General features: G+C 36.0%; 1 protein-coding gene across 1 annotated transcript in view; it reads right to left on the bottom strand.

Annotated features, from left to right (window-relative positions):
* LOC136042802 (uncharacterized) overlaps positions 1-14408 on the bottom strand; it is a gene marked incomplete at both ends in the record, with an annotated part of 48027 nt that overhangs the window by 13183 nt on the left and 20436 nt on the right. Inside the window, 1 exon segment of the mRNA XM_065727743.1 lies at positions 7201-7438. Within this exon segment, the coding sequence (XP_065583815.1) occupies positions 7201-7438 (238 nt within the window).

Here is a 14408-nt window from a genome sequence, read left to right on the forward strand (position 1 = left end):
TTTCCTCTCGGAGGAGTCACAACGTCTATAGGTATCATTGTGCTCAACTGCAATGTAGTTCGACAAAAGCGTGACTGCCTTGCTTTCGTACCAGCGCACCAAGGAAACTTCTGTCAACTTTTCAATTCTCCAGTCGACGTGTCCCCGACCAAACCGTTTCAGTTCCTTTTCTTCCATCAGATCGCATTTTAAAAGACGGTACTGACGAATAGTCCCAAATCAATCATATCCAATCTCCTTCAGATGAACGACAAAGTTTACGCTCGAAAACCAATTGTCAAAAAATATCTTGCGCCCCACTTTGGGTTCCAGGGATCTCAAAAATCTCATAAGAACATCTCCTCCAAGACCGAAGGGCCCAGCTTCCAATGTTCCCCGGCCTTGGTATATTTCGATTTCGTACATGATCCCACTATTTCCAGCTCGAGTAGAAACTTTGAACCCCCACTTGTGCGGCTTGTTTGGGAGAAACTGCCACGTAACAGATTTTACCTTAAATGGGATAAGCTGTTCATTGATCCTTTGCCTTTCTTCTAGCTCAGTTTTCATCAAATTCCCTAGCAGCAGGTCAGCTATGGGCCTCACCTTGAACAAACGATCATGCCCAGGATCGGTTTCTGGCGTGCACTTACTGTTGTCATTGAAGTGCAAGTACCTTTGAATCAATGTGAAACGGTCTCGGGACATCTTTTCAGAGACAAGAATATAGTTCAGCTTTTTCTCCCAGTAGAGCTTGTAGTTAGACCCTGTTATTATTCCCATGTAGAGAATTGTTGAAAGGTAAGAATATATCTTTTGTTTTGTGACATCGATGAATTTGTTGCCCTTCGTCATTGCATAGCGGTTTGTCTATAACAATATCTTATAAATCATTTCATCAGAGAAAAACATTGAAAAATATTCGGCTGGGGACATGGACTTTGTTGGTGGGGAAGTATATATACACATAACTTGCTGTTCTTAAATATAAGGTTCGAAGTCTTTGTAATACCGCTTGTATTTGCCCATATTTCGTCGGTTTACCTTTTTGGAAGGAGGTTGCTGATCTTCACTTGCCCTGCCAAAGCTATACAGGGCCCAAAGCTATTAGAGGGCCTAGGTTCTTCAAATCATGGAACTCAAGAAATTCATCGGGAGGGGGCTGTCTTACATCGGTTCCAGCTGCGTTAACTCGTAGAAGTCGGTTAGATCGGGGTTACAGTGGTAAACACTGTCTATTACTCTCCTCATCATCGGAATCTGAGAGATCCAACATCTCAGAAACATCTCCGTCTGGTAGTTCTATAAACATTTCTAAGGCTTGTTCTGGTTCAAGATTTCACCAAGCGCGCAAGTTTCGGTACTTTTTCAATGCCTTCTCAAACTAGTCACCCATCTGTAAATATACTTTGGATATAATTTTGTTAAAACATACTCAAATATATTAAATCTACTTATTATTTCCTTCGATGTTCTCTGATGCAATAGTCGTCAAGTTGTTGTCTTTTAAGAACGGATGTCCTTTCTAAAGGACAAATTTTCAGAAACTAGTTCATGCACCAGCATTGTTACCGTTGGATCCAAGTCTCTTATCTAGTTCTAATTTAACACTTACTAACTACACTCTGTTTTTTTCTAGAACTTTTGAAAGTCATTTAATAATTTTAATAATATTTTAATCAATACCCACCTTTCAACCCTTTCGGGACCTCTCTCACCAATCTTCACCTAGCAACTTAACCGAGTGTCACACTGCCTTGTGCGACATCTTTTTCGACGCGTCTTGAAGTGTTATAAGAGATGGTGTAGGGCCTGTGCCGATTAAAACCGTACACGAGTCATTAATGCCAATCAAAACTGCTTGTCTTTTTAAAAGGACATCCAGACATAAAGGGTCTGCTTGTTTCATTGTTCAAATATTTTCTTTTCGATCATTCAATGCCATGATAACCTTATCCTGAACACACACTTTCTCGATATACTTCATTTTCATCATTTCCATGATGATACTAGTAACGTTTGATGTTGCTTTGTTTTCCATCTTTATAATCCTTGATGATTTTGTCTGTCAATATCCTTTTCATTTTACTTGGAGTTTTGCCTTTTTTTTACATGATTTTTACATAGGTAGCATTTTCGGCACCTGTACAAGTAAGCATTATGATTTTGGTACTGTAATACGCTTGTATTTTTTTTCTTCTTTCAAATGCTATAAATGCAAAGAAGATGTTAATATGATCTATCAATGGGTAATATAATATTGGCAAGGGTAGCAAGAAGTTGGCCATCGTCATTAACTAAAAGTTTCAGACTTGAATTCTATTGGAGCACCATCATGTCTGGAAATCTTACTCTCGCATATCCACTAATGCCTATATTGATTTTTTTGGTATTCCAAGGGAATTTAACAACTTACTGTCGCGATAAAGCATGAATAAATTTCCAGTAAGATCCCCAATTAATGCTTGTACCATAGTTCAAATATTTCTCATTGTCAGCATTCAATGTAACAATAAATATGACTTGTGCACAAATTTTCTTGTAATATTTTATCTGCAACTTTTAATACAGGACGTGAGTGTTTAGCTGTCAAATGTACAAATGATACTGATCGAAAAAGTATAATAAACGAGCTATTGCCGATGACCAGCCATAGATTTCCACAAAGTTGGCCGCATGGGACTGAAACTGTTCGAGTGCGGAGCAAAATTAGTGGAACCTGAACTGTCGAATCGGGGGAAGAAGTGTTGGAAACGGAGCTGGGTATCACTTTATTTAAAAAAGAGTATTAGAAAAATGTTTAAGGAAAGATGAGGGACTCCAGAGGTTCAGTCATAGTGCGGCACGATGATGTGAAATGACACAGTTAGTCACGGAGGTTTGGCTTGCAAAAACACGAACCTATGGATTTAGAGCAAGATTTTTAACAAAACAATATCTTGAAAATCTTTTAGGTGTGATGAAGGGTGCCAGAGGACCAGTAATGGTGTGGCTTGAATTAACATGGTGTATCATGGAGGGTGGGCCTGCAAAAGCACGAACCAATGAATTTAATGCGTGATCTGTAACAAGAAAATATATGCAAAATTTCTTAAGAATGATACGGCGAATCAGAGGGAGCCAGAAGGGTGGCCGCAGTGTGGAATGTTGCCGTGGAATGACAAGGTGTGTCACGGAGGATTTGCTTGCAAAAAACACGTCCCAATGGAATTAAAGTATGATTTTTAACAAGAAAATATCTGTAAAATATCTTAGGAATCATGAAGAAGTGTCAGAAGACCAGTCATGGTATGGCAAGGTAGGGTAAAATGACATGGTGCATCACGGAGAGTTAGCTTGAAAAACCATGAACCAATGGATTTAAAGCATATTTTTAGCCAAAGAAATACTCAATAGAGAATTCTTAGGAATGGTGAGGGGTGCTGGAGGGTGTCGTATGCCATCCGTACTTTGCCATGGTGGCTTAAATTGCCATATGTCATGTTTCGGATGGATTGCAAAAACACGACCCAATGGATTTAAAGCATGTTTCTACCATGAGAATATTTGAAAAATGCCTTTGGAGTGATGAAGGGTGTCCTGTGCCATCCATATTTTGTCTTGGTAAAATGATTTGCTTATCTAAGCTGTGAGGTTAAAGATATTTTGTCGACGGAAAGGGACTTAAATCCATCACTCAGTCAAATAAACTGGGGCTATTTTCATTAAAAGCTCTCAAAAATATATCCTAATGTTTTTTAAATTTACCTCTAGCGAGATTATGCGAAATAAGATGAAGAATATTATATAACTGTGCACTAATATGCCAGAAATGTATAGTCTTGGTTTGAAGAAACGATTCATTTTTACTAAAACCTCTGGAGTTGTTAAAAGAATTGTTTAGCAAAGGGAGAGTGAAATCCAATTACAAGAAAATGTATTCTGACGTTGTTATTTTCCCTTTTTTACTATTGTAGATAATAAGGCTTCTGCTGCATGAAGCGTAATACTTACGGATCATTCGAAATGTGATTTTTCATATATGGAGATTTAAATTGATAGAATATAACAGTCAGGTGCAGTTGATAAAGCAATAAAATCGTAGTATTTTCATTAAGAACTCTCAGAAATAGCTGTTAGTATTGCTGATATTAACCTCTACTAACAACCGTCCACCCCTCCGTCCTTGGATTGGGTGCTAGCGCCCCCTCTTTCTTTAGTTACTGCTTGTTTTTGGTTATATTTTATCCTATGTCAGCTTTTTCATGTTTTAATTTTTCTTTTGTTGAGTTTCAATTATCTTTCTGACACTTGCTTGATTTTATATTGATTTTTATTAATAAAACTTGTATGTACAAAAGAGAAATCTTTATTCTTTAGATTTCTTTTTCTAAGATGGATTTTCTATACGTAATCACTCACTCAATGATATATCTAAGGCCAATGCTATGTAACATCACACTGATGCAATAGCTAAGTTATCCTTCTAGGTCACGGTAGAAAATGAATAACGCTGTAACAGGCAGGTGTGCTTAATAAATCAAAAATAGATAGCATTGAGGTGCCTGTGCGCTCTCTTATGGAAAGGTTTAGAAAAATGCAATCCATTTAATTATTCTAGAAAGTGGGACAGGAAATTCTACATGCACGGAATACGCTACCATGTAGAAAGTATTCCCCGAATAATAAAATTCAAAAGACTTTCTTGGTCCAGTAATCCACTGATCAATTCCATTGAGAGGAAAATAGGATTTTCAAATCCTATTGGGACAAAAATATTTTGAATATGACGGTTACCTGAGTAAAAAAGCATTAAAAGAAAATAAAATATCTTAAAGTGTTACTTAACACTCACTTGTGCATCGTCATTACGTAACACCCACGTTTGCACTGTCACTACGTGACACCCATTTATATATTTTGCTCAGTTACAATCGGAGATCCCCCCAGGCCCCCGACGTGTAGCATGTCATTTAAGAATTCTCCATCCTTAACATAAGCCAACATTCCCCTATTCCATAACAAGCAAAGAAATCTTGAGAAATGTCGTTGGAAAAAGGTCTTAAAATCGTCTTAATAGCTCTTGAAACATCTTGAAAAACGTCTTGAAGAATAAGTCTTCAAAATGTTTCGAAACATCCTGGAACACATCTTGAAGAAAAATCTCTTGAAAACGTCTTGAAAGACATCTGGAAGAAATATGTCTTAAATAAATCTTGAAATTTCTTCTAACGTCTTGAAAAATGTCTTGAAGAAAAATTTCTTAAGAACGTCTTGAACTGACTTGAAACGTCTTTAAAAACGCCTTGAAGAAAAATGTCAAAAAACGTCTTGATTTTTTTTAAACATCATCCAAAAGTAAACAAGTCTTATTGCGTAACTATCAAAGAAAGTATTTGCATAAGTAAACAAGTCCTATTACTTAACAAGCGCTTGCCTCTTGAAGAAAATATTCCCTAGTACTTAACGACCAAAAGTAAACAATTCATATTGCGTAACATTCAGAGATAAATATATCCTATTCCGTAAGAACCAAAAGAAATTAAAGCCTATTTTTTAACGACCAGAGGAAAAACAAAGCCCACTACGTAGCATACAGGTGAAGTATACCGTTACAGGTGTGCTATAGTATTGCTTAATTCCAGGTGCGTATAGTAACATCTTGAGGGAACCAGTGTTCAAGTTCTTCGTGATCCTAAGCCATTTAGGGAAGAAAAGATTTGTGGCTATGGGCCTTCTGGAAAGCATTATGGTGTCACTATTTATTTAAACAGTAAATAGGAAGGAGGAATTTAATTCATTCTAGAATTAATAGCAAAAATTGATAATGTAAATTTTCCACCCCATGACTTAATACTAAAGGAAATTTAACAGTCACGCTTATGAGTAGATTAAATATTTCTAGAGGGATGTGTAATGAAACCAGCCTTATTGTTACTGAATTACAAAATTAAGGCAGGTTTTATTACTTGGAAAAATTAGAAGAAAGCTTATATTTCTCGAGTTACGCTTGACTCCAGGAAAGGTAAGCTTATATATACTGTTGGACGACATCACTTTCCACTTTGACGACTAATGCTGCAACGCTTAAATTGTAGGGACGAACTCTTAAAATGGATGGCTTCGGCCTCCGTACACTTGTTTTTAATCATGGTTTTTAGAAGAGGTATATTTTCATGCTGAATAAAAACGTAGCCTTCGAGTTTTGCTACCACGTAAAAGCGAACGACAAAAATACAATACCGGGTGGAAATCACATTATCTGCAGTAAGAATACAAATGACAATCAAAATGGACGAACTGTAGTTTTTATTTATGTTAAACTTAGATTTGTCTTTATTTTTACATCGAAGAATGGTATTTTCGAATAATTTTTATTCAAATCCAAAGCAATTAAGAATTCTTCTTAATAATTCAATATGTCTTCTTTTAAAATATCTGGGTGGTGTCAATAGTTAATCAAATTACCTCAACGATCCAAAAGTGCCAAATCTTAATGAGGAGTATTTGCTTCAAAATTTTATTAATTCTATAGGTTTTGAGGTTCTTAATGATCGTTTGAGTGATTTTAAATTGTTACTTACTTAGCAAACTTATTATTTAGATTTTTTGTTTTCTATAATAGAAGATAAACCAGGTCAGGGTCCTTACTAAATTCTTAAGTGCAATATGTGCATTTCGGCAGCTAGAAATCTTAGACGGCTTAGAAATAAAATTAGGATATACTTAATCAGATAAGACTTATCTTTTTCTTACTGTTTCCTTTTTATTTATTATTATTATTATATTATAATGGTTCAAATAGACTGATTGAATTTCTATTATGATTATACAATTCATTTAATATTTTCTTTAGTTATCTTCATTATAGTTGTTATTATTATCATTTTTTAGTATTAACTTTTTTCTTAATTAACAAAATAAAGTAAATGGATTTTTGATAAATTAAAGTTCATCAGATTGTAAAAAACAAAACAAAAACGAGTTATTTGGTAATGAACAAGAAAACTATTTTATTTTGTTTCTCATAGTATCATAACGTTTGTATTACACACCACTTAATAGAAAAAATTGATTAGATTCTTATAAAGGTTCTTTTCTATTGAGAAAAAAAGGTTGTTCAGATTAAATTGTATCAATACGAATTGTACACTGTATCTCATAGTGCAGTTTTTCTCTTGATTGCAACCCCCAGTCTACTAAATATGCTAAAAGTTTAAAACAAAATTCACCCACACTTACCTTCAGATATTACTGTTGAATAAATACTGAAAGAAAATCCTGGAACTGTTACTTCATCACTACCGGAAATCTGGAATAATTTCAGTTTTAGGGAGATGGCGGTCTTATCATATCTTGTGATATCTGAGCCCAGCAGTATTTTAATTTGCACATGGGAACCTGTTAAACCCCGCTGAATTCGATCTGTAGGAGCGATATTCAGAATGGAAGCACGAGCATCAGGAAACACGATTTTTAACTAGAAAAGAATTAAATAAAAACTAAATTTTTTATCTTAAAGTAAGGAGCAACATTAGAACTTAATACAAACAGAAACTATTACGTATATGAGGGGGGTGACTGCTCCTGAACACCACTGTCTTTAGGCTAAAGTGTTTTCAGGAGTCTTTCTTAAAGAAATGGGAATAAATTCAAATTTAGCATAAAGATCGAGGTGTTGAGGAAGAGCAACCCTCCCCCCAAATGTACGTAATAGTTTCTGCTCATTTTATTCGGTTATTTTATGATCATTTCTTAAACAAGGTGAGGAAATCTAGCCACACTTCTACGGAAAAATCCCTCCTCCCCACGTATTAATCTTTATTAATATGAACGACGTCAGATACAAATGCATTTAAAGGGCAGAAAAGATATATAATAGAATTACAGGGATTTTACACATTGTATAAAAGGTGTTTTGTGGCACCAATTCACGAAAATATAGATAGGGCTAGCATTTGTTTTTTTCTCTTTTTTAATCAAGATACGAACAACAGAATATTATTAGGCGATTTTACTTAAAACGGTGGGTAGCAAGGATTTGGCTGCTCGGATAAATCGTCAACTGATCTATTCAATCTGGTGTCTCCTCTTTTTAATGGCCTTGATTATGGGATTACTGAGTCTGTCATTTCCCAACGACGGTCGCAGATAATGCTTCACAAACCCTACTGCCCAGACGGATCGTTCATTACTAGCAGTGGTCACAAGTAAAGCAGCAAAAAGTTTCATCAGTTTTAGCACTGCAAAAATGGTTATTACGAGGTCAGACAAAACGTGGATGGCTAGGAGTTTAGTGTTACACTTACAATTTTAAAGTGTTACACTTGGCAAGAGAAGCCTGGGATTCTAGTGTTTGGTCATATAACTCGAGAATCACTGGATAGTAATACAATATCCTTTCAACCTTTGAAAATTCTAGAAAGTCAGAGCTTGAAGTGTAGAAGGCTGATAAAGCGTCGAGAAGAGGTATATATTGCACGAAACGTTAGTACTTCTGGCTTGTTAAACGGTTAATCGCCTCAAATTACTGAAGTTTATCGGAGTATGATTATAATGGCTGACTGATACTGCGCTTACCGGTAGTTGAATTTGAAAGTGTTTTAGACGAGTAGAAATGACTTGATTTTTTTTGCTCTAAACCCTGGTTTTGTATTTTAAGGCCTTTGATTCCTGAGCACTTAGTAAAACCATGTCTTCAGTTATGTTTTTGCTAATTTTTTCTTTGTTATCATTTCTTTGTCAGGACTTAAATGAAATACGCGTATCAAGGGGTTCTCTAGGTAGACATGAGGATCGTTATGTTTGATTCCTAGGCATGCTGCCTGACGAAAATCTTTCTTTCAAGTATCATATCGTGCTGTTTAAAATGAAAGTCTCGAGGAGTCTAGGAATCCTCAGGAAGTTCAAATACATATTGCCAGGGTCAATTCTTAGAATCTTGTTCTGCAGTCTAGTTCAGTCTTGTGTTTTATATTGTTCTGTTATTTGGACTTCAACTTTTCTCTCGTCTTTGAGGCCAGTTTCAAAACTTTATGATAAAGCAAGGACTCTTATTGAGGAGACTAAACGATCTTCACTTAAACCCTTGCTTGATTTGATATCTCTCTATTTTCTTTCTTGCTCTTCTTTCGATTTTTTACAGTTGCACTGCCATCTTCGAGCTGTCCTGTGTAATAGTATATCTTTTATTGCTTATCAATCAATTTATGATCTCCGCACCTCTAACAATTTACTGGCTCTTCACGCTCCATCAGTGAGGTCTGACTTCAACCCTCTGACAGCTTGCAACAAGATCTGGAACACACTCCCAGAGTTCTTACAAAACTGCCACTCGTTTGGTATGTTCAAAAATTATGTTAAAGATTTTCTAGGTAGTAAATATTTCTTTTTCTTTTTTATTCCGGTTTCCCTTGGAGTTGATGTCTCTGGATTGATTTGGTGAAATCATGTGCTACCTCCTCCCTAGCTTGTCATTTTTGGGGATTATTAAGGGGGGTGACTCAATTTTTTTAGGATTTTGTTTATATTTTTTATTGTTTTATACTGTATTGTATATATAATGAAAAGAGAAATCACCAGTGCAACAGCACAAACACATAAAAAAAGAAATATTATATATATACATAAAATCTATATATATAAAAATAAGTTGTTTGTGTACTGACGTCATGTTTGTCGACTGTCGACTGACGTCATGTTTGTCGAGTCGACTGACGTCATTTTTGTCGAGTCGACTGACGTCATGTTTGTCGACTGACGTCATTATAAGGATTGAGCATTATGCCGTCATGAAGTTGTTTGTCAACTGACGTCATGTTTCACGTGTTCGTGACGTCACGAAATTACAGACCGAGATACAAATGACGACCGGAAAACCGGGACACAGGGAATATAAATGACGACCGGGACACTCAAAGAGAAATTACAGACTGGGGCACCGGGACACAAATAACGACCGGGACACAGGGAATATAAATCACGACCGGGACACAGGGACACAACTACAACGGGGACGCCGGAGGGCACAGGGAGATATATAAATCACGGCCGGGACAAAGGGAATGTTCGATTAGCAATCACCATCAACAAAACTCAAGGGCAATCATTAGAATAATGAGGTATAGATCTGAATACATTTTGTTTTTCCCATGGACAATTATATGTTGCATGTTCAAGAATCGATGAGCTCGACAATCTATTTATATGCACAGACAATGGGACAGCGAATAAAGGTGTATTATCGAAAGTTTTACGTAGTTATAAACATATATATATATATATATATATATATATATATATATATATATATATATATATATATATATATATATATATATATATATATATATATATATATATATATATATATATATATATATATATATATATATTCACAGGTAGGACACAGGGACACAACTACAATGGCTCGTAACTAAAATGGCGCGTAACGACTTAAGCGCGCGGGGGAGCTTGGGGGAGGGTTGCACGAGGCGCCCCCACCAACTAGGTGTTGGGGTGATGCGAAGCGCATTGTACTTTTATAATAATGTAGTATCAGTATTAGTGTTACTACGCCATTTTGGTGTTGATGACTGCAACAGTCACGAAATTGGCACTGTAATTTTGGGTTTAGCTTTTCATCACCTTTAGATATTTCCTTCGTGAATTGATTGAACTTATTTTTTCCCCAAAATATTTGCAGATGTTTTTGATCCGTCATGACCCCTCAAAGGATGACCAGGTGGCTAAGAAAGTAAACATTGCAGAAATGTATTTCATGTAATCTCTATTTTCTTGATCCTCTTGAGTTCCTGACTGACTTAATCCATTCGCTACACATTTCGAAATATCAAAACTAATTATCTTAAATTCTGTCCAAGCTGACACGCAATTCTTATGTTTTTTACTACCATCATGTAGCTTCAATAGAGTAGAAATCTTTTTCCACTTACAAAAGTCAGTCTTGGTGGAAGACCTTTCTTACAGTTTTTCCAGTCCTTAGAGCCCTACTAGATAAATGGCGCTCAGCAAAGCAAAAGACACAATCTAAATTATATGATCATTCAAACCAGTCGTAAGTCTGATAGTATAATGCACACTGAATTTCCATCCTTTAACAGCTCGAAACAGATATCTTTCAAGAATAGGTTGAGCTGGTTGGTCAGGACACATTGTAGAGATACCTTAGATAGATTTGGGACTGCTAAAGAAATTTGCAATGAATTAGAGAATATAGGTAACTCTTTCATACTGACCTGGGACGTTTTTTGTTCCGCTTGTTTCTGAAAAATTGTCCCAATTAGGGGAAACCATGTCGACTAACCCGACACTTTCCACTTACATTATTGCCAGTTTCTTGTAATGAGGTTTTTTCATTTTTCTACCTTTCAGCAGAAAAAAAAGTCCAAAGTTTGTTTTTCTTTTTAATCATTGTTCCTTGCGGATTAACAACGACAAAAAGGATAAACTGACGAGCTGACACCGAGTTTTCTACGTTATCCTTGTGAGAGATTATGACGGCGGATAAGACAGTGGAGAACTTTTTTACACTTTTAAAACAAAGTATATTCTGGACTCTCCAAGATGAGAACAGAATTAACATTTGAAGTCAAAGTCATTAAAAAGTAACTGTAAAAAGTAGCTATCGGGAAAGTAATAGTGCTATTTAATGGTCCTAAATAAAAGAAAAAAGTATGGAGATGAAAAATATAAGCAAAGAGATGAACAACAATACAAGGGTGAACTGCCTAGATCAGTATAGCGTATAGCTAAAACGCGAAATAGCTATTAAATAAAAATTAAATCTACGTTGCATAGGCAACGTGAGGTGTCGCGGCAACGTTTGTTTGGCTTTGCCGAGCAAAGTGTTGCTCACTTTTGTTTTGTTTCCTCGCTTCAATTAAACGCTGAAATTGCTAATCTGTAAGGATCATAAAATAAATAAGTCTCCTCCATGTCTTACCACTGGAACTTATCATTCTTATCATCGTTCTTATCGTCAAATACACCGGAAATAAATAATAGGTACAACAACTAGCCAAAGTTGCAAACCCTCCATTGCTGAAGAAAATTTTGATCCAACAGCTGACTGTTGCTTAAAACTCCCCTATATATCTCACAGTTGGTATCGGCCTATTTTTGCTTTCAGCGTGTACCTTACTACTGAAGTTGTCAACTCCTTTAAACTTTCAAACTGGTATATCTCAAAAAGGAATTTTTCTACCAAAAAAGGGATGACATTTACTTTGATCAGACTGCTGCTAAAAAAAAAATCCATGTGTCTTAGTTCAAAAGTTGACTTTTTATTACTGTAGGCCACGTTTCTAAAGTCATCACTTAGATAGGAGCAAAGGATAAACTGTTATTTCTTCAGCGATGGGAGACTTTTTAAAGTTTTAAGAGGCAAGTCTGATACCATTTCTTTACATCAATTAATTTCTGAACGTTTTTACATCTTAATTTCTGAACGTTTTTGAATCAATGCATGTTTTGATTTTGGCTCTCCACGGAGGAATAATTAAAACGAAATTTGTATATTTATTTTTTTGGCTAAATGGCTTTCTCATAATTTTGATCGAATGATTTTGAGAAAAAAAGAGCGGGGGAGGAAGCCTACTTGCCCTCCGATTTTTGGTTAATTAAAAAGGCAACTAGAACTTTTAATTTTTTACGAATCTTTTTATAAATAAAAGATATACGTCACTTATAAATTAGCTTACGTAAAGAACTTTTGTATTTTCATGTTTTTATCACATATATGAGGGGATTCGCCCCCTCGTCAGTACCTCGCTCTTTACACTAAAGCTTAAATTTTGTCCCAATTCATTAAGAATGACCCCTGAATAACAAAAGCCGCAGAATAAATAGTTGAAATTACTAAAAATACTTTAGCGTAAAGAGCGATGTATTAGGAGGAGGTGAGCCCCTCATACGTGTTATAATTTCTGTTCGTTTTAAGTTTTAATGCTGCTGCTTACTTCCAGCTGAAAAAAAACTTTTTCATATTTAATTTTCATTGTTTTTTCTTAGTAATGCTAGTCCTCGATGGAAAGTTCCCCCAGCATATCCCCCTCTTCTCGACCCCTGCCTCCAACCAAAAAATCCTCCTGAAAACGCCTGTACACTTCCCAATAATCATTACTATATGTAAGCACTGGTCAAAGTTTTGAACTTGTAACCCCTCCCACGGGGACTATGGGGGAGTAAGTCGTCCCTAAAGACATATTTATAACTACGCTGAATACCATGGCTATCTCAGAATTTTGATCCGTTGACTCTGGGAAAATAATTAGCGTGGGAGGGGGCCTAGGTGCCCTCCAATTTTTTGGTCACTTAAACAGGGCACTAGAACTTTTCATTTTCGTTAGAATGAGCCCTCTCACAACATTCTAGGATAACTGGGTCGATACGATCACCCCTGGGGAAAAAATCAAACAAAAAAACAAACAAACAAATAAACACGCATCCGTGATCTGCCTTCTGGCAAAAATATAAAATTCCACATTTTTGTAGATAGGAGCTTGAAACTTCTACAGTAGGGTTCTCTGATACGTTGAATCTGATGGTGTGATTTTCGTTAAGATTCTATGACTCTTAGGGACCCTATTTATGTGACCCTATTTTCTAAAATAACGCAAATTTTCTCAGGCTCGTAACTTTTGTTGGGCAAGACTAAACTTGATGAAATCTATATATTTAAAATCAGCATTAAATGCAATTCTTTTGATGTAGCTATTGGTACCAAAATTCCATTTTTTAAAGTTTTGGTTACTATTGAGCCTGGTCGCTCCTTACTACAGTTCGTTACCACGAACTGTTTGATCCCAAATGCGAAAAACCGAATAGTAAACTCAGCTGTAATCGTGAACAAAAATGGGCAGAAACAATAGATGGCAGTACTTTTGGAGCCGTGGGAAAATGCCACTTTTTTGTTTCAGTAAATTTTTCTATTCATCACTCAAAGAAGATATATTGGCAGTGGGGCTGGGTAACTGCCGCATATGTTTAATGCTTATAGATTTTAGTCCATCTTTAATTTTAAACTCGTGCCTGCCTGCTTGCCTGCTAGAACGGAGCTTTCCACTCGAAAGCCGAACCATGGTTAGATGAAACGAAAGTTTGACTGCATAATTTCAGATAGTTCTCTCTGAAATAGGCTATATAACTCCACTTCACTTCACATATATAGGCTCTGGCTCAAGGACAAGCAAAAACCATCCTTTTGACCCCAGGCAAGAGTTCTACAAAGCATTCCGAAATACGAAGTCGTATTCATCAATCCGGCCTAAGGTCCACACTTTCCGTAAACACCGCAGAAGTTACACCCTTACCACTTTCTATGAATTAGCTGAAATCGGGGTGCTAGGAACAAAAAAACACGACAAAACCAAAGTGTTGCTCTCGCAACACAGTAACAACGTCTTTTTCTAAATCTAGGGGTTATTCTC

The sequence above is a fragment of the Artemia franciscana genome, unplaced genomic scaffold (assembly GCF_032884065.1).
Source record: "Artemia franciscana unplaced genomic scaffold, ASM3288406v1 Scaffold_2056, whole genome shotgun sequence".
In the NCBI taxonomy this organism is placed as follows: Eukaryota; Metazoa; Arthropoda; class Branchiopoda; order Anostraca; family Artemiidae; genus Artemia; species Artemia franciscana.